Below are 19,607 nucleotides of genomic sequence, written 5' to 3' on the forward strand. Positions count from 1 at the left end.
GTAGTGAGACCCCTTTCTCTAAAAGGGTCTCACTATGTTGCCCAGGGAAACTTTTTACAGGAAAAAACATATTTCTTTGTGACTCCAGGCTGCAAGGCTGGAATGTAGGATGGGAGAAAATTCCAACTCTGTGTTCCACTGGGCTGAGGTCATAGGACTCCACAGGCCCCTGTTCCCAGGCAATCATGTTCATGTCACAGCGAAGAACATCACACACGCTGGATGTAGCAGGACTGCACACTGGAGCAGTGCCTGGGGAAAGAGGCAACAGATGACAAGGCTCTGCCTGAGCTGGAGAGAATGTGGCTGTGGGTGGTGTGGGCATTGCATGGTGACCGTGGGGCCAGGCTGAAGAGGCTGGCAAACTACAGCAGAAGATGTTACCAAGCAAAAGGGTATGGCTGTCCAATTGGCTAGAAGCCAATACACTGGGTTTTTGATAAAAGAAAAGCTTTTTATCTATTATTATTAATATTTTTAGACAACCTTGCTCTGTTGCCAGGTTGGAGTGCAGTGGCATGATCTCGGCTCACTGCAACCTCTGCCTCCCAGGCTCAAATGATTCTCCTGCCTCAGCCTCCCAAGTGGCTGGGACTACAGGTGCATGCCACCATGCCCAGCTAATTTTCATATTTTTAATAGAAAGGGTGTTTCACCATGTTGGTCAGGATGGTCTCAATCTCTTGACCTCATGAGCTGCCCACCTCGGCCTCCCGGAGTGTTGCGATTGCAGCCATGAGCTGCTGCGCCTGGCCCAAGAAAAGCTTTTTGTTACAAGTCGTCTCCCAAAGAGGCAGCAGGTAAGCTCAAATCTGTCCCTGTGCTGGCTTTAAGGCAATAACTTCATTCTTATTTTATCTTAGAGATGGTCTCACTGCCTCCCAAGCTGGAGTGCAGTGGTATGATTTTGGCTCCTTGCAGCCTAGAACTCCTGGTTTCAAGTGATCCCCTGGCCTCAGTCTCCCAAAGTGCTGGGATTACAGGTGTGAACCGCCTTGCCCAGCCAAGGCAATCCTTTTCTCAGAAAAGGTTAGAGGATTCTGAGATTAGTAGGTGATTGGTGGAAAGAAAGGGACTGGCTGGAAAGTCCTCAGCCATGCACAGTTATCTTTTCATGGATCCCATGTGCAAATTCATGTGAAGTAGTATGAAACACAGTGAAAATTCGGGCTGTGAATGACACCGACAAGTTCATTCTGCACAGAATATAGTTGGCCATATTGGTTCTAAACAATTTTTGCTGATCTTAGTGGAAGGAGTTTCAGAGTTTCCACAAGTTGTTTCTTGTATTTATTTATATTTTCATTTGGGTTGGGGACAGGGTCTCACTCTGTTGCCTAGGCTGGAGCGCAGGGTGCAATCTTGGCTCACAGCTATCTCCACCTCCTGGGCTCAGGCAATCCTCCCATTTCAGCCTCCCTAGTAGCTGGGACTACAGCACGTGCCACCATGCCCGGCTAAATATTTTTTAATAATTTTTTGTAGAGAAGTCTCACTGAATTACCCAGGGTGGTGTCAAATTCCTAGACTCAAGCGATCTTCCTGCCTCCTACTTGGCCTCCCAAAGTGTTGGGATTACAGGCCTGAACCACCGTGTCCTGCCTTGTTTCCTTTTTTTTTTTTTTGTATAGCATTTTTTTTTTTTTTTGGTTGTTGTTTGTTTAGAGATGGGGCCTCACTATATTGCCCAGGCTGGTCTCAAACTCCTAGGCTCAAGTATTCCTGCCTCGGCCTCCTAAAGTGCTATTTCTTTCTTTCTTTTATTTTTTTTTTAATCTGCCATCCTGCAAACTCAAGAGTTTCTGTTAGTTACTAGTTTATTTAACTCTGGGGCACAATTTCAGAGAGACTTGGAAGTCTCTGTGCCCTAGAGAGTATAATGCGGCCAGGCACAACGGCTCAGACCTGTAATCCCAGCAGTTTAGGAAGCCGAGGCAGGCAGATCACCTGAGATCAGGAGTTCAAGACCAGCCTGGCCAACATGGAGAAACCCCATCTAGACTAAAAATACAAAAATTAGCCGGGCATGGTGGCACATGCCTGTAATCCTAGCTACTTGGGATGCTGAGGTGGGAGAATTGCTTGACTCTGGGGGCGGAGGTTGCAGTGAGCCGAGACTGCACCACTGCCCTTCAGCCTGGGCAACAGAGTGAGACTCTGGAAAAAAAAAACTGTAATGCTTCACTCATCTTCTTTAAGGGGTTGTGGGAATAAATCCCACCACTTTACAGCAACCTCCATCTCATTGCAGCCGAGATTCAATCTAAGCAGGTAGTGGATGGAAAAGCACAGCATAAAATACTACATGAGCTCTCAAAGTCCAATGTGAGCACAATGTGTTTTTTGTTTTTTGTTTAACCTTGTATTATATAGCTTTTCAAACATGGAAAAGTAGAGAGAAGCTCGGCAAGGTGGCATGTGCCTGTATTCCAGCTACCTGGGGGGCCGAGGCAGGAGGATCACTTGAGCCCAGGAGCTCAAGGCTGCTGTGAGCTATGACTATGCCATTGCACTCCAGCCTGGGCAACAGAGCAACACTCCATCTCTAAATAAAGAAGTAGAAAGAATACTAAAATGCAATAAACCCCCATCTACCCATCAGCTTTAACAATTAACAAATGGCCAATCCTTTAAAAAAATTTTTTTTTGCCCATCAGTTTGAGCTTATGAGCTTGCTCAGGTTAGCCTTGAACTCATGACCTCGCCTTCGCAAGCGCCACGACCTCCGGCAGGAGCCACTTTGGACCCCCTTAAAAATTTTTTATAGACATGAGATGTCTTACTACATTGCCTAGGCTGGTCTTGAACTTCTGGGCTCAAGCGATCCACCTGCCTCGGCCTCCCAAAATGCTGGGATTACAGGCGTGAGCTGCTATGCCTGGCCCAATCTTTTCTCCCTGTGTTCTTCCCCCTGGGTTATTTTAAAGCAAAGCCAAAACATATTTTACTATTTATTATTATTATTTATTTATTTATTTTTTGAGACAGAGTTTCGCTCTTGTTACCCAGGCTGGAGTGCAATGGCACGATCTCAGCTCACCACAACCTACACCTCCTGGGTTCAGGCAATTCTCCTGCCTCAGCCTCCTGAGTAGCTGAGATTACAGGCACACGCCACCATGCCCAGCTTATTTTTTGTTTTGTTTTTTTGTTTTTTTTTGAGATGGAGTTTCGCTGTTGTTACCCAGACTGGATGGAGTGCAATGGCACGATCTCGGCTCACCGCAACCTCCGCCTTCTGGGTTCAAGCAATTCTCCTGCCTCAGCCTCCCGAGTAGCTGGGACTACAGGCACGCACCACTATGCCCAGCTAATTTTTGTATTTTTAGTAGAGACGGGGTTTCACCTTGTTGACCAGGAGGGTCTCAATCTTTTGACCTCGTGATCCACCCACCTCAGCCTCCCAAAGTGCTGGGATTATAGGCATGAGCCACTGCGCCCGGCTATTATTTGTATTTTTAGTAGAGATGGGGTTTCATCATGTTGACCAGGATGTTCTTGATCTCTTGACCTTGTGATCCACCCACCTCGGCCTCCCAAAGTGCTGGGATTACAGGCTTGAGCCACCACGCCTGGCATTATTATTATTATTATTATTATTTGAGATGGAGTTTCGCTCTGTCACCAGGCTGCAGTGTGGTGGTGCAATCTTGGCTCACTGCAACCTCTGCATCCCGGGTTCAAGCAGTTCTGTCTCAGCCTCCTGAGTAGCTGGAACTACAGGTTCATGCCACCACATCTAGCTAATTTTTTTTTGAGATGGAGTCTCACTCTGTCTTCCAGTCTGGAGTACAGTGGCGTACTCTCAGATCACTGCAACCTCTGCCTCCCAGGTTCAAGCGATTCTCCTGCCTCAGCCTCCTGAGTAACTGGGACTACAGGCGCATGCCACCACACCTGGCTAATTTTTTGTATTTTTAGTAGAGACAAAGTTTCACCATGTTAGCCAGGATGATTTCAATCTCCTGACTTCATGATCCGCCCGCCTCAGCCTCCCAAAGGGCTGAGATTACAGGCGTGAGCTACCACACCCGGCCTAATTTTTGTATTTTTTAGTAGAGAGGGGGTTTCACTATGTCGGCCAGGATGGTCTCCAACTCTTGACCGTAGGTGATCCACCTGCCTCGGTCTCCCAAAGTGCTGGGATTACAGGTGTGAGCCACTGCACCTGGCCATATTATTTTATTTTTTAAGAGACAGGTCATGCCACTGCACTCCAACCTGGGTGATAGATAAAGCCAGACATTTTTTTTTAAAAAAAAAAAGAAAAACGGTGTCTCACTCTGTTGCGCATTCTGGAGTGCCCTGGCATGATCATAGCTCACTGAAGCCTCAAACTCCTGGGCTCAAGTGATCCTCCTGCCTCAGCCTCTCAAGTACTGAGATTAAAGGTGCCCACCACCAGGACTGGCTATTTTTTCAGGTGTTATAGCTGACCAGTCTGATCTCAAACTCCTGGTCTCAAGCAATGCCCCTGCCTGGACCTCCCAAAGTGGTGGGAATTATAGACATGAACCATTACTCCTGGCCAAATTATTTCATCTGTAAAAACTTCAGTATGTGTTCAGGTGCTGTGGTTCACGCCTGTAATCCCAACACTTTGAGAGGCCGAGGCTGGCGGATCATGAAGTTAATTTAAGAATTTGAGACTAGCCTGGCCAACATAGTGAAACCCCGTTTCTACTAAAAATACAAAAAAAGTAGCCAGGCGTGGTGGCCAAGGCCTCTACTCCTAGCTAATCGGGAGGCTGAGGCAGGAGAATCGCTTGAATCTGGGAGGCGGAGGCTGCAGTGAGCTGAAATTGCACCATTGCACTCCAGCCCAGGCAACAGTGTGAGACTTGGTCTCAAAAAAAAAACACAAACACTTCACTATGTATCTCAAAGAGATAAGAACTTGTTTTTAACAGAAGTACAAGCCTGTATAACACAGAAATACAAAAAATAATAACATAGAAATGCAATACCTGGCTGGGCACTGTGGTTGACGCCAGTATGTCCAGCACTTTGGGAGGCCGAGGCAGGCGGATCACTTAAGGTCAGGAGTTAGAGATCAGCCTGGCCAACACAGTGAAACTCCGTCTTTACTAAAAATACAAAAAACAGCTGGGCGTGTGGGCACACACCTGTAGTGTAGGCTGAGGCAGGAGAATCACTTGAACTGGGAGGCGGAGCTTGCAGTGAGTCGAGATCGCGCCACTGCACTTCAGCCTGGGCAAAAGGGCGAGACTCCAACAGGAAAAGAAAAAGAAAAGAAATAGAATACCTGAGAAGTTTTGTAATTCCTTAAATCAGTTATCTTTGAATTGTCATCCAAAAAAGATCCACACATTGAAACATTACATTTTGTTGATATATCCCTTAAATCCCTTTTATTCTGAAGTGTTTTTCCCTCCCATGTTTCCCCCTTTGCCATTTTTTTGAAGAAGACAGATCATTTGTTCCATTTAATTTCTTACATTTTGGATATGGTTGATTTCACCTCTACATCTTAACATATTTCTACTAATCTCTATGTAGCCTATAAACTGGTAGTTAGATCTTGAGGCTTGATCAGGCTCAATTTTTGGCAATAGGTGATGCTCTGTATTTCCTATGCATCACACCAGGAAATGATATGATGGTATGATTGATCAGAGTTAGGTATTGTTAGCCTGTTGCATCCATTATGTTTTTTTGTTTTTTTGTTTGTTTGTTTGTTTGTTTAGGCAAGGTCTAGCTTTGTTTCCCTGGCTGGGGTGCAGTAGTACGATCGCAGTTCATTGCAACCTTCACCTCCCGGACTCAAGCGATTCTCTACCTCCGCCTCATGAGTGCTGGGATCCCAGGTGCCGCCACCTAATGAATGGACGCTTGCCTCCATTTTTTAAATGTCCCTTTCAGGACGCCGTCTCCTTCCTGGTACGCGCCGCGCTGGGAGCGAAAGGGACTTCCGGGAGATCTAGGAAGTGGCTTCTCTTTCTGGCAGGAGGCGGGGTTCTCCCCGCACGCTGCGGAGTCTCTGCGGGTGTAGACCGGAATCCTGCTGACGGGCAGAGTGAATCAGGGAGGGAGGGTCGGGACACGGAGGCTGCAGGTCTGAGGCGAGGCTGCTCCGATGTAGTAGCTCTCTTGCCTGGAGGTGGCCATTCATTCCTGGAGTGCTGCTGAGGAGCGAGGGCCCCTCTGGGGCCTCAAGGATAGACCTCTTGCGCTTACCCCGGGCTGCGGCCGGCCTTCTCAGAGAGGAGGGCGTCCTTCTACCCCGCGGCGCAGGTGACCGCTGCTGCCATGGCTTTTCCCCATCGGCTAGACGCCCCTGAGCTGCCTGATTTCTCCATGCTCAAGAGGCTGGCTCGAGACCAGCTCATCTATCTGCTGGAGCAGGTCAGTGCTCACCTGGCACCTTTACCGCATCTACACTTTAGCACTCATTGGATGCATATTTCTTCCTTGCTGTGCCCCTCTGATCTTGTTCTTGGCCCCTAGTATTGTCCTTGGAGCTTCCCCCGCAGGTCCAGAATGAATCCAGGGAGTAGTTAGTAAGCTGTTTGGAACGTGACAAGAAAGTTAATGGAAATCACTCCCCATACAGGCAAGGGAGACACCCTTAATGCCAGGCATCCCTAGGGATGGAAAGATGGTTAAGACATCTTTTCCATTAGGGGTCTTCCCACTCCAGTAGGACCTGTATGAAGCACAAATTATCAGACACAGGTGGTAAATGAGTGATAGGGCTAGTGTACCCGAAGGGCTCAGAATAAGTGATCATTTCTAGCTAGGGTGATGATCTAGGAGCTTCAAGGAGGTGAGTGTGAATAATAAGCATATTTTCTTTGGAGAATAAGCCTGCTTCAGGCAGATAGATTGGTAGGAGCAAAGTTGATAAACCATGGAAAGACAAGCCATGACCGGGGAAGACAGCCTTCAGAAGTTAGACAGTAGAGCCGGGCGCGGTGGCTCACGCTTGTAATCCCAGCAGTATGGGAGGCCGAGGCGGGTGGATCCCGAGGTCAAGAGATCGAGACCATCCTGGTGAACATGGTGAAACCCCGTCTCTACTAAAAATACAAAAAATTAGCTGGGCATGGTGGCGCGTGCCTGTAATCCCAGCTACTCAGGAGGCTGAGGCTGGAGAATTGCCTGAACCCAGGAGGCGGAGGTTGCGGTGAGCCGAGATGGCGCCATTGCACTCCAGCCTGAACGAAACTCCGTCTCAAAAAAAAAAAAAAAAAAAGTTACACAGTAGCCACTGAAGATTTTTTTTTTTTCCATTTGTGGCATGAGACAATACTAGATGATGATTCTAATAGTGATGTGTGGGATGGAGTAAATGGGGAAAGAGGCCAGTTAGGAGACCATAGCAATAAAGGCCCACACAAAATTGATAGCAGTGGGAATCAAGGGAAATAAGGGATTTTTAAGTTATGGTGAAAGAAAACTCAAAGACTTACTGATTGGTTATAAAGGTTGAAGGAGAAGGAAAAATGAGTGAGATTTTTAACCTGGGCTGTTAGGAAAATAATACTGCTACTGTGATTTTAATGGATTGCTTGTGTAATCATTTAGTTATTCATTTAATGTCCATATTTCTCATTAGATTGTCCTTGAGAGCAGGCATCATGTTTGTTTTGTTAGCACTACCCAGTGAGTACCTAGCTTAGAGTCAAGCACACACCATGTGCTTAACAAATATTTGTTGTATGAACATTGAATAGAAATGAAAAAAATAATTAGGAAAAGGAACAGGTTTCGTGGGGGAAGCTGATTTGTTTGGGTTTGAATGGGGGATGTTAAGATGCCAGTAACAAATACAGCGTGTAACATCCAGTAGATAGAAATGTAGAACTGGCTGGGCACAGTGGCCCATGCCTATAATCCCAGCACTTTAGGAGGCCGAGAGGGGTGTGGATCACCTGAGGTCAGGAGTTCAAAACCAGCCTGGCTGACATGATGAAAACCCGTCTCTACGAAAGAATACAAAAATTAGCCGGGTGTGTGGCACATGCCTGTAATCCCAGCTACTCAGGAGTCTGAGGCAGGAGATATCACTTGAACCCGGTAGGCAGAGGTTGCATGAGCCAACATAGTGCCACAGCACTTCAGCCTGGCAACAAGAGAGAAACTGTATCCAAAAAAAAAAAAAGAAAAGAAAAGAAAGAAACGTAGAACTGCAGCTCCACTGTGAGGGCTGGAAGGAAGGAAGATGGATGAAGATGAGAAATGCACAGCATCTTAGACCAGAAGTTCCAGAATTTCTTTCTTTTTCTTGTTCTTTTTTTTTTTTTTTTTTTTTTTTTGAGACGGAGTCTTACTCTGTTGCCCAGGCTGGAGTGCAGTGGCACGATCTCAGCTCGCTGCAACCTCCACCCCCCGGGTTCAGGGGATTTTCCTGCCTCAGCCTCCCTAGTAGCTGAGATTACAGGTGCCTGCCATCACACCGGGCTAATTTTTGTATTTTTAGTAGCAATGGTGTTTCACCGTCTTGGCCAGGCTGGTCTCAAACTGCTGACCTCAGGTGAACTGCCTGCCTTGGCCTCCCAAAGTGCTGGAAATGTAGGCGTGAGCCACCATGCCCAGGCTAGTTTTCTTTTATACAACTGGCAACTGGACTGAAGAAAGGAGAAACTGGAGGTAGGGAGTCCCCTTAGGGAGTAAGGCAGCCCGAGCATGTGGCTTGTAACACCTGTCTGAAGAATTAAAAAGAGGTGCTATTTAAAGCCACTAGTTCAGGTGAGATCAGTAAGAGAGTAGCGGCAACCAAGGAGAGAAACGTGAGCTCACTGTGGGATTCAGCATGGCCAGAGTAGATTTCCAGGCAATAACGTCCTCTCCTAACTAACTTCTGACTTACTTAATTTTTGTTAATGTGCACAGTATTCAGGCTTGAAATGTCAGAATCATCACTGCCTCTCCTTCACCCTGATACTTACTGAGTTCCATGGATACTTCTTTTTTTTTTTTTTTTCTTTTGAGACAGAGTCACGCTCTGTTGCCCAGGCTGGAGTGCAATGGCACGATCTCGGCTCACTGCAACCTCCATCCCCCTGGTTCAAGCGATTCTCCTGCCTCAGTCTCCTGAGTAGCTGGGATTATAGGCGTCTGCCACCATGCCTGGCTAATTTTTGTATTTTTAGTAGACATGGGGTTTCACCATCTTGGCCAGGTTGGTCTCTATCTCCTGACCTCATGATCTGCCTGCCTCAGCTTCCCAAAGTGCTGGGATTACAGGGGTGAGCCACTGCGCCCGGCCATCAGGCCCTCTTTCATTGCCACACGCTTGGGCTGCGGGGACTGTTTCATTCAGTCCCTAAGCAGACTCCCTGCCTCCAGTTTCTCCTTTCTTCAGTCCAGTTGCCAGATTCATCTAACATTTCCAGCTGAATGAAATGCTCCATTGTACAAAACTTTGTTTTTCCCATTACATTAGAGGATCAAGGCCACACTCTCGTAAACTGGCATTTGGAGCCCTTCCTGCACAATTCTAGCAACTATTTTGTTCTGTTTTTGCCATTCACCTACATCAAGATTTCCTACCCTCTGTTGATCATTTTTGGTTTGGGAAATTTAAAAATAAATAAAAATAGAAAATTTTTTTATTTTTTTTGAGACGGAGTTTTGCTCTTGTTACCTAGGCTGGAGTGCAATGGCGCAATCTCGGCTTACCACAACCTCCGCCTCCTGGGTTCAGGCAATTCTCCTGCCTCAGCCTCCTGAGTAGCTGGGATTACAGGCACGTGCCACCATGCCCAGCTAATTTTTTGTATTTTTAGTAGAGACGGGGTTTCACCATGTTGACCAGGATGGTCTCGATCTCTTGACCTCATGATCCACTCGCCTCGGCCTCCCAAAGTGCTGGGATTACAGGCATGAGCCACCATGCTTGGCCAGAAAATTTTTTTTAAAATAAATTTTATTGTGTATATTTGAGGTATACAACATGATATAATAGGATATATATAGAGAGTAAAATGAAGCAAAGTAACATAACTGTTATCTCACATAGTTACATTTCTGTGTGTGATAAGAGCAGCTAAAATCTACTTATAAGAATAAAAAATTTTTAAAGGCCAAATGTGGTTCATACCTGTAATCCCAACACTTTGGGAAGCTGAGGTAGTTGGATCACCTGAGGAGGTCAGGAGTTCGAGACTACCATGGCCAACATGGCAAAACCTTGCCTCTACTAAAAACACAAAAATTAACCCGGTGTGGTGGAGGGTGCCTGTAATCCCAGCTACTTGGGAGGCTGAGGCAGGAGAATTGCTTGACCCTGGGAGGCAGAGGTTGCAGTGAACTGAGATTGCGCCAGTGTGCGACAGAGTGAGACTCTATCTTAAAAAAACAAACAAACCAAAAAACAACAAAAAAAACCAGGCCAGGCATGGTGGACCACATCTGTAATCCCAACACTTTGGGAGGCTGAGGTGGGTGGATTACAAGGTGAGGAGTTCAAGACCAGCCTGGCCAACGTGGTGAAACCCTATCTCTACTAAAAATACAAAAATTAGTTGGGTGTGGTGGTGCACACCTATAATCCCAGCTACTCAGGAGGCTGAGACAGGAGAATCACTTAAATCCTGGAGGCAGAGGTTGCAGTGAGCTGAGATCGTGCCACTGGACTTCAGCCTGGGTAATGGAGCTAGACTCTATCTCTAAAACAAAAGAAAACAAAAACAATAAATAAGATAAAAAAATAAAAGATTGCCTGCTGTCTATACCATTGACCTTTTGGGCTGGATCATTGTCTGTGGTGGGGGCTGTCTGTACATTGTTGGATGTCTAGCCACATCCCTGGCCTCTACCCACCTCTCTAATAGAAACAAAGATGCCAGTAAATTCCCTACCCTGAGTCAGACAACCAAAAACATTTCTGGACATTGCCAAATGTCTCGGAGAGCAAAATCATCCCCTTACCACACAGCCTATGCTCTTTCCCTGATCTTTGCTGGGCTGCCCTCTTTATATGTCCATGTCAACACCCTACTCATTTGTGAAGGCTTGGTTGAGAGGAAATTTCGAATGACTTTCCCCTCCTTGTCACTAACTGTGACCACTCCTTCCTCTGAACAGGCATTGAGAGTCTATGTCAGGAGTGGTGGCGCAGGAATCAGATGACAGGGATTGTGGGGTGAGGGAGTAGAAGGGTAACGGGGTGAGGACTGTCCTGGCTTTGCTAAGTTTTCTGCAGTGAATGTGTACTATTTGATTTTGTACTTGGGGGAAAAATGCAAGGTGGCGTTCTGTTGCATTTGGCTTTGTTCAGCAGTAGATCAGGAGTGGTTGGGAGCCAGAGTGGAGGAGGGAGCAGAGAAGGGGAGTCAGGTGCCAATCAAGGTCACAGGTGAGCAAAGGAATTAACCTCAGAAAGTGAGCCACAAGGAGTTAACCTGAGAAAGAAGGTGGAATGTCTTCCCACTGGTACAGGAAATGAGAAGGCAAAATAGGCAAATATACAGAGAAATGTCAGCTGGGGATCCAGATAATTAATAAGGTGCCGGGGTAGACCATGCTTAGGGCCCTCCCACCTCGGGCAGGTGTTTCTGATAGATGGGTGGCTGGGCCAGTTCTCAGCTGAGGAAGCTCGTGGGACTGTGAGTAACCCAGCATCCTGTCTCTCCTTCAGCTTCCTGGAAAAAAGGATTTATTCATTGAGGCAGATCTCATGAGCCCTTTGGATCGAATTGCCAATGTCTCCATTCTGAAGGTACTGTCCCTTTCCCTGGGGTCATGCCCCTCTTTCCTCTTTGAGCAGTTTTTCTTTTGATGATCAATATAAATTACTGAAGTGTGACTCCCCTTACAGGGCAAATAGAGGGTAGCTGAATTGTGTGAAAAAGCGGGATTGATGCTATTGTTCATAGTTTTTGTTTGTTTGTTTTTTGTTTTATGGGGGGAGATGGAGTCTCTCTGTTGCCCAGGCTGGAGTACAGTGCAATGGCACAATCACAGCTCACTGCAGCCTTGACCTCCTGGACTCATGTCATCCTCCTGCCTCAGCTTCCCAAGTAGCTGGGACCACAGGCATGTGACACTACACCTGGTCAATTTTAAAATTTAACTTTATTATGTGCTTATTTTTCTGAATCTGTTTGCTACAGAACATATATACACATATATATATATACACACACATATATATACATACATATATACACACATATATATATACACACACACATATATTAAAAAAATATATAGATAGATAAATTTTTCTTTTTTCTTTTATAGCGACAGAATCTTGTTATAGTACCCAGGCTGATCTCAAACTCCTGGGTTCAAGCCTCCCAAAGTGCTGGGATTACAGGCATGAGCCACTGCACCTGGCCCATACTGTTTTTTGTTTGTTTGTTTGTTTTAAAACAAAGTCTTGCTCTTGTCCCCTAGGCTGGAGTCCAATGGCATCATCTCAGTTCACTGCAACCTCCACCTCCCAGGTTCAAGCGATTCTCCTGCCTCGGCCTCCTGAGTAGCTGGGATTGCAGGTGCCTGCCAGCAAGGCCGGCTAATTTTTGTATTTTTAGTAGAGACAGGGTTTTACCATGTTGGCCAGGCAGGTCTCAACTCCTGACCTCAGGTGATCCACCCGCGTCGGCTTCCTAAAGTGCTGGGATTACAGGCGTGAGCCACCCTGCCTGGCCTTACTATTTTGACATTGTTTTATTTTTGGGTTTTCTGTTGACAGTTTGAGGAGGGTTCAGTGGGACCGTTGTCAGGGGAGCAGTTTGATTCCTAGAATTAGCAGAATGAGGAAGTTTTCAAAAAGTCCCTATCTTTGTATCATGCTTTGTGCTTTTCAGGCACTCTTATGTCCATTGTCTTATTGGATTCTCTCTGTAGCAACACGAAGTAGACAAGCTATACAAGGTGGAGAACAAGCCAGTCCTCAGCTCCAATGAACAGTGAGTGTCTGGGAGTCTGTCCCTACTCCAAGCTGGAGGAGGTCCCTACATCTGCCTTTCATCTGTCCTTGGCTGACATACATGGATCACCTCCCTGAACTTTACAATTTCATATCTAGGTTATTGGTTTAACCTCTTCTTTAGTTTTGTTTTATTTTCTGTAGTTTCTTTTCTGTAGTTTCTTGTCCTCTTCCCTCTCTAATTTATATTACCATCTATAACCAGATTGACTAATCTTTCAAAATTATTTTCATTGTGCTCTTCTCAAGGCAGCCTGGAATGGCAGCTCATGCCTGTAATCGCAGCACTTTGGGAAACCAAGGCGGTGGATCTTCTGAGGTCAGGTGTTCGAGACCAGCCTGACCAACATGAGAAACCCTGTTTCTACTAAAAATACAAAAATTAGCCACGCATGGTGGTGGGCACCTGTAATTCCAGCTACTCAGGAGGCTGAGGCAGGAGAATTGCTTGAACCCAGGAAGTAGAGGTTGCAGTGAGCTGAGATTGCTCCAGTACACTCAAGCCTGAGCGATAGCAACACTCTGTCTCAAAAAAAAAAAAAAAAAAATCTACAAGATTTCTCAACACTTGCTAAAGATTGTCCAGTTATTTATCATAGACTCTGAGCCTGTCTGCAGCGTGGCCTCCCACATTACCTTTCTGGCTTTGTCTCTTGTGTGTCCCCTTCAAGCCTCTGTTGACATGTGCTTCCACACCTCTCCCAGCTCTCTGCCTGTACCTTCACCCTTTTCATCATTCCATTCACTCTGCCTGAAACTGTCTCTGTCCTCACTGCTCCTATAAAGAATGCCCATCCTGGCCGGTCGCGGTGGCTCACGCCTGTAATCCCAGCACTTTGGGAGCCCGAGGCGGATGGATCACGAGGTCAAGATATCAAGACCATCCTGGCCAACACAGTGAAACCCCGTCTGTACTAAAAATACAAAAAAAATTAGCTGGGCGTGGTAGCACGCACCTGTGGTCCCAGCTATTCGGGAGGCTGAGGCGAAAGAATCTCTTGAACCCAGGAGGCGGAGGTTGCAGTGAGCCGAGGTTGCCCCACTGTACTCTAGCCTCTATAAAGCTCTATTGCCCTTCCAGTCCAGGGTGATTTTTCTCCTCTGGATTTATGTGGCATTTTGTATTTGTCTTGTTCTCTCAGCATGTAGTCATATACAGCTGTTGTCTTGTTTTTAAAGTATTTCTTGAACTTAATTAATGTACACGCTTTTTTTTTTTTTTTTGAGACGGAGTTTCGCTGTTGTTACCCAGACTAGAGTGCAATGGCATGATCTTGGCTCACCGCAACCTTCGCCTTCTGGGTTCAAGCAGTTCTCCTGCCTCAGCCTCCCAAGTAGCTGGGACTACAGGCCCAGCTTATTTTTGTATTTTTAGTAGAGACAGGTTTCACCTTGTTGACCAGGATGGTCTCGATCTCTTGACCTTGTGATCCACCTGCCTCGGCCTCCCAAAGTGCTGGGATTATAGGCATGAGCCACCGCACCCGACCTGTACATGCTTTCTTAGAAGAAAAAAAATCTCCTGGATACATGGAGACTATATCCATAGACCCCATTATTTTCTATTACTTTCTTATATTTTTAAGTTTTTTTTTTTTTTTTGAGACGGAGTTTCTTTCTTGTTGCCCAGGCTGGAGTGCAGTGGTGCTATCTCAGCTCGGCTCACCACAACCCCTGCCTCCTGAGTTCAAGTGATTCTTCTGGCTTAGCCTCCTGAGTAGCTGGGACTACAGGCATACACCAGCATACCCTGCTAATTTTGTATTTTTATTAGAGACAGGGTTTCACCATATTGGTCAGGCTGGTCTTGAACTCCCTACTGCAGGTGATCCGCCTGCCTTGGCCTCCCAAAATGTTGGGATTACAGGTGTGAGCCACTGCACCTGGCCAGTATTTTTAAATTTTTTAAATTAAATTTATTTATTTTCAGAGACAGGGTCTCACCCTGTTGTACAGGCTGGAGTGAGCTCCTGGGCTCAAAGGATCCTCTTACTTCAGCCTCCTGAGGAACTGGGATTACAGGTGTGCACAACTGTGTATGCCTACAGTTTTATTTTATTTTTTGAGTCGGAGACTCTGTCACCCAGGCTGGACTGCAGTGGTGGGATCTCAGTTCACTGTAACCTTTGCCTCCTGGGTTCAAGCAATTCTCCTGCCTCAGCCTCCTGAGTAGCTGTGATTACAGGCGCCTACCACCACACCTGGCTAATTTTTGTATTTTTAGTACAGAAGGGGTTTTGCCATATTGGCCAGACTGGTCTCGAACTTTGGATTTCAGGTAATCCACCTGCGTTAGCTTACCAGAATGCTGGGATTATAGGCATGAGCCACCTCGCCAGGCCCTATAGTATATTTTATTTTATTTTACCATTATTATTATTATTATTATTATTTTTGAGTTGGAGTCTTGCTCTTGTGGCCCAGGCTGGAGTGCAATGGTGCGATCTTGGCTCACCGCAGCCTTCACCTCCTGAGTTCAAGTGATTCTCCTGCCTCAGCCTCCTGAGTAGCTGGAATTACAGGCACCTGCCACTATGCCCGGCTAATATTTGTATCTTTAATAGAGACAGGGTTTCATCATGTTGACCAGGATGGTCTCGATATCTTGACCTCGTGATCCACCTGCCTCGGCCTCCCAAAGTGCTGATATTACAGGCTTGAGCCACCGCGCCCGGCCATTATTTTTTTTATTTTATTTAGATGGAGTTTTGCTCTTTGCCCAGGCTGGAGTGCAATGGTGTGATCTTGGCTCACCACAACCTCTACCCTCCCGGGTTCAAGTGATTCTCCTGCCTCAGCCTCTCAAGTAGCAGAGATTATAGGCATGTGCCACCACGCCGAGCTAATTTTGTATTTTTAGTAGAGACAGGGTTTCTCCATGTTGGTCAGCCTGGTCTTGAACTCTTGATCTCAGGTGATCCACCTGCCTCAGCCTCCCAAAGTGCATGAGCCATCTCACCTGGTCTTATTTTATTTTTAACTGATGAATAATAATTGTGTATTTTTATGGTGTATCCTTGTATTGGTTTTTGACACTTGGTTGTTAATATACTGCCTATATATGCATCTTTCTTTGCCCACTGGATTGTAAGGTACTTGAGAACAGGAACTCCTGGGTCCACCATAGGGTCAGTAGTGTACCCAGCTCATCATATTATACCCGTTATGTTGAGAGGTGTCTTCTGTGGTTGGCATCTGGTGGACCAAGAGATCTGGTGGCATAGCTGTCGCTGGGGTGAGACCCGTAGACAAATGGCAAAAGAGCTGGTATTGTTTCAGCTGCTTCTAAGTTGCTATCCAACTTGATAATTTTTCTTCACTGTTTTTTTTTCTTTCTCTCTCATAGATTGTGCTTCTTGGTCAGACCCCGTATCAAGAATATGCGATACATTGCCAGTGAGTGTGCCATGGTACTATGGGTAACTGTGGGAAAGGGTGGGCAAGATCTAAGGGCCTTGGCCATAAGGACCCTCTAATAAGGAAAGAATCATCTGGGTTGGCAGGAGCACTAGTAGAGGATATCTGCTTCCCTGCTGCTGTGTAACAGATGGCTCATGGCTTGCTTGGCTGCATTCCTTCTCTCTGTAGGTCTTGTCAATGCTGACAAAGTGGCTGGCCGAACTCGCAAATACAAAGTGATCTTCAGCCCCCAGAAGGTGGGTTTGGGTCTTGGAGGAAGTGGGATAAGGTAGAACAGGACTGAGGACTAGGGAGGGGTAAGGGGCCAACAGCACTACCTCCCTGTCTTCGTTCGCTTTCTGTTGCTGTAACAGAATACCTGAGACTGGGTGATTTATAATGAACAGAAATGTCTTCAGCTCATGGTCTGGAGAGGTAGTGAAGTCCAAGAGCATGGGGCTGCATCTGGTGAGCGTCATCCTGTGGTGGAAGGGTGGGAGGTGGAAGCCAGCACATGACACTGAGAGGAGCCCAGGGGCCGGCCTTGCCTTATAGCCACCAACTCCTGCCATAAGGACCTGAATCCATTCATGAAAACGCCTCCCTCAGGACCCAGCACTGCTGCACTGAGGATTAAGTTTCCAACACATGAACTTTTGGGGGCCACATTCAACCATAGCACTCCCTTAAAGCAAATGATGTATGACTAAGCCAAATACCTGTCACTGTCTTTTCATTAACGTATCCTCAATTGTTTAGCAGAGGGTCTGTCATCATACTTTCCCAAATAAAGTATTGAGGAATCTATGTAGAGGAGGCCTCTAGATTTCTTTAAATGAAAAGCTTCACACTTGCAAAGCAGAACCTGCCCTGTGTCCCTAACACAGATCTAGGATAGTAATGGTGCAGTGCTACAGCTTTTCAATGATTTTCTCCCTGTATCCCTTTAGTAGTCAACAAATCATCACCCTCCCTCCCCCTTCTCCCCATGCTTATAGGCATGTGGCTGGGCTGCTCCTGGGTTACTAGAACCATGCCACCTTATATAGGAAAAACTCTTTCTTGCACAGGAAGGGAACCTTAGAGACTGTTTTACTCCACCCCAACTTTGAGCAGCTGAGGGAACTGACGCCCATGCTCACACAGTGAGTTAGCATGGCCAGCGAGAGCGCTGACTTCTTTACCTCAATAATTGCAGTGCATATGTGGAGGTCCAGCATAGTCTCTCCCTTTCTTGATTGCACTGAGCTCTCCTCTCACCTCCACATCAGCTAGGTGCATCCTCATTCCCAGCAATGGGGAGGAATGACGTTCCAGGCCTTTACCTTACCAGCCATAGGCCTGTAAAGCTGTAGCAGGTAGTGCATGCACACTTAGAGAAGGAAGAAACTAGAGTAGGAAGAACAGGGATTTATTCCTTTTCAATTTTCTAAGAAAATTCTAGAGAAAATAGAAGCAGTGACTAAGGACTGAAGCCTCGGAAGCCAGGCTGTCTGGATAAAATTTGCCTTTGAGGGCTTTTACCTGTGTGGTCTTGGGTCAGGGACTCAGCTGTTCTGTGTCCCAGTTTTCTCTCCTGGAAGATAGAGTTGATGATAGTACTTATCTCTTAATTTAAGTGAGATGACTTTGAGTCTCTGTTGAAATAAGAAATCAAGTGGTACCCCAGGCATGTATTGTTTTCTCCTTCTGTAAAAGGAATAAGCAGAAAGAGCCAGTGACCTTCCTTAGAATGTCACTTGAGAATTGATGGCACAATCTTAGACATGTTTATCCTGCTTAGGAATACAAGCATGTGAGGTATTATTATTGAGTAGGACAACCACTTGGAGCTAGAGATACTTCTGAATGTCATTAGAGGAGCCATGGCAATCATTTCTAGTTTATGGACTTTTACGTAACCTTTTTATTTTTCCAATTATACTTTCAAGGACAGATTTTTTTGGGGGGTGGAGCGGGACAGTCTTGCTCTGTCACCCAGGCTGGAGTGCAGTGGTGCTATCTTGGCTCACTGCAACCTCCACCTCCCGGGTTCAAGCAATTCTCCTGCCTCAGCCTCCCGAGTAGCTGGAACTACAGGTGTGGGCCACCATGCCTGGCTAATTTTTGTTTGTTTGTTTGAGATGGAGTCTCGCTCTGTTGCCCAGGCTAGAGTGCAGCGGCACAGTCTTAGCTCACTACAGCCTCCACCTCCTGGGTTCAAGTGATTCTTCTGCCTTAGTCTCCTGAGGAGCTGGGACTACAGGCGTGTGCCACCACGCACAGCTAATTTTTTGTATTTTTAGTGGAGACAGGATTTTACCTTGTTAGTCAGGATGGTCTCAATCTCCTGACATTGTGATCCGTCTGCCTCAGCCTCCCGAAGTGCCAGGATTACAGGCCTGAGCCACCATACCTGGCCTAATTTTTTGTTTTTGTTTTTGTTGTTTTTGAGGAGTCTTGCTCTGTCACCCAGCTGGAGTGCAGTGGCGCAATCTCGGCTCACTGCAACCTCTACTGCCTGGGTTCAAGCGATTCCCCAGCCTCAGCCTCCCGGTAGCTGAGACTACAGGCACATAACACCACACCTGGCTAATTTTATATATATATATATATATATATATATATATATATATATATATATTTTTTTTTTTTTTTTTTTCTTTTTGTGAGACGGAGTTTCGCTCTTGTTACCCAGGCTGGAGTGCAATGGCGCGATCTCTGCTCACCACAACCTCCGCCTCCTGGGTTCAGGCAATTCTCCTGCCTCAGCCTCCTGAGTAGCTGGGATTACAGGCACACACCACCGTGCCCAGCTCATTTTTTGTATCTTTAGTAGAGACGGGGTTTCACCATGTTGACCAGGATGGTCTCGATCTCTCGACCTCGTGATCCACCCGCCTCGGCCTCCCAAAGTGCTGGGATTACAGGCGTGAGCCACCACGCCCGGCCAATTTTTTATATTTTAGTAGAGACAAGGTTTCACCGTGTTGGTCAGGATGGTCTCAATCTGACCTCTTGATTCGCCTGCCTTGGCCGCCCAAAGGGCTAGGATTACAGGCATGAGCCACTGAGCCCTGCCTAATTTTTTGTATTTTTAATAGAGATCGGTTTTGCCAGATTGCCCAGGCTGGTCTTGAACTCCTGAGCTCAGGTAATCCGCCCACCTCTGCCTCCCAAAGTGCTAGGATTACAGTTATGAGCACTGTAACTGGCCAAGGACAGATTTGTATTAACAGGGAATAATCCTACAAGTTAAAATAATCCTGTAAACCTCTACATTACACAGAAAAACAAAATTTGTATGTTTATGAGTGTTCTCCACTTA

The 19,607-nt window shown here is 46.3% G+C and overlaps 1 protein-coding gene across 16 annotated transcripts in view; it reads left to right on the plus strand.

Moving 5' to 3' along the window:
* Positions 1-19,607, plus strand: part of VPS33B (VPS33B late endosome and lysosome associated) — a 38,343-nt gene that overhangs the window by 1,828 nt on the left and 16,908 nt on the right. For 4 of the 16 annotated variants that reach the window (XM_078326792.1, XM_008998371.5, XM_078326793.1 and 1 more), the window contains exons 2-5: positions 11,606-11,686; positions 12,820-12,881; positions 16,248-16,297; positions 16,490-16,557. Coding sequence is in view for 12 of the 16 variants with exons in the window: in XM_008998371.5 (XP_008996619.4) it covers positions 11,645-11,686; positions 12,820-12,881; positions 16,248-16,297; positions 16,490-16,557 (222 nt within the window). In the remaining 4 variants the exon portion in view is untranslated. Of the gene's footprint in view, positions 1-196; positions 801-5,708; positions 6,367-11,605; positions 12,004-12,819; positions 12,882-16,247; positions 16,298-16,489; positions 16,558-19,607 lie in introns of those variants that run through there. The other 12 variants (XM_035303839.3, XM_078326788.1, XM_078326786.1 and 9 more) reach the window with 8 other exon arrangements.

The sequence above is a fragment of the Callithrix jacchus genome, chromosome 6 (genome assembly GCF_049354715.1).
Source record: "Callithrix jacchus isolate 240 chromosome 6, calJac240_pri, whole genome shotgun sequence".
Classification (NCBI taxonomy): domain Eukaryota; kingdom Metazoa; phylum Chordata; class Mammalia; order Primates; family Cebidae; genus Callithrix; species Callithrix jacchus.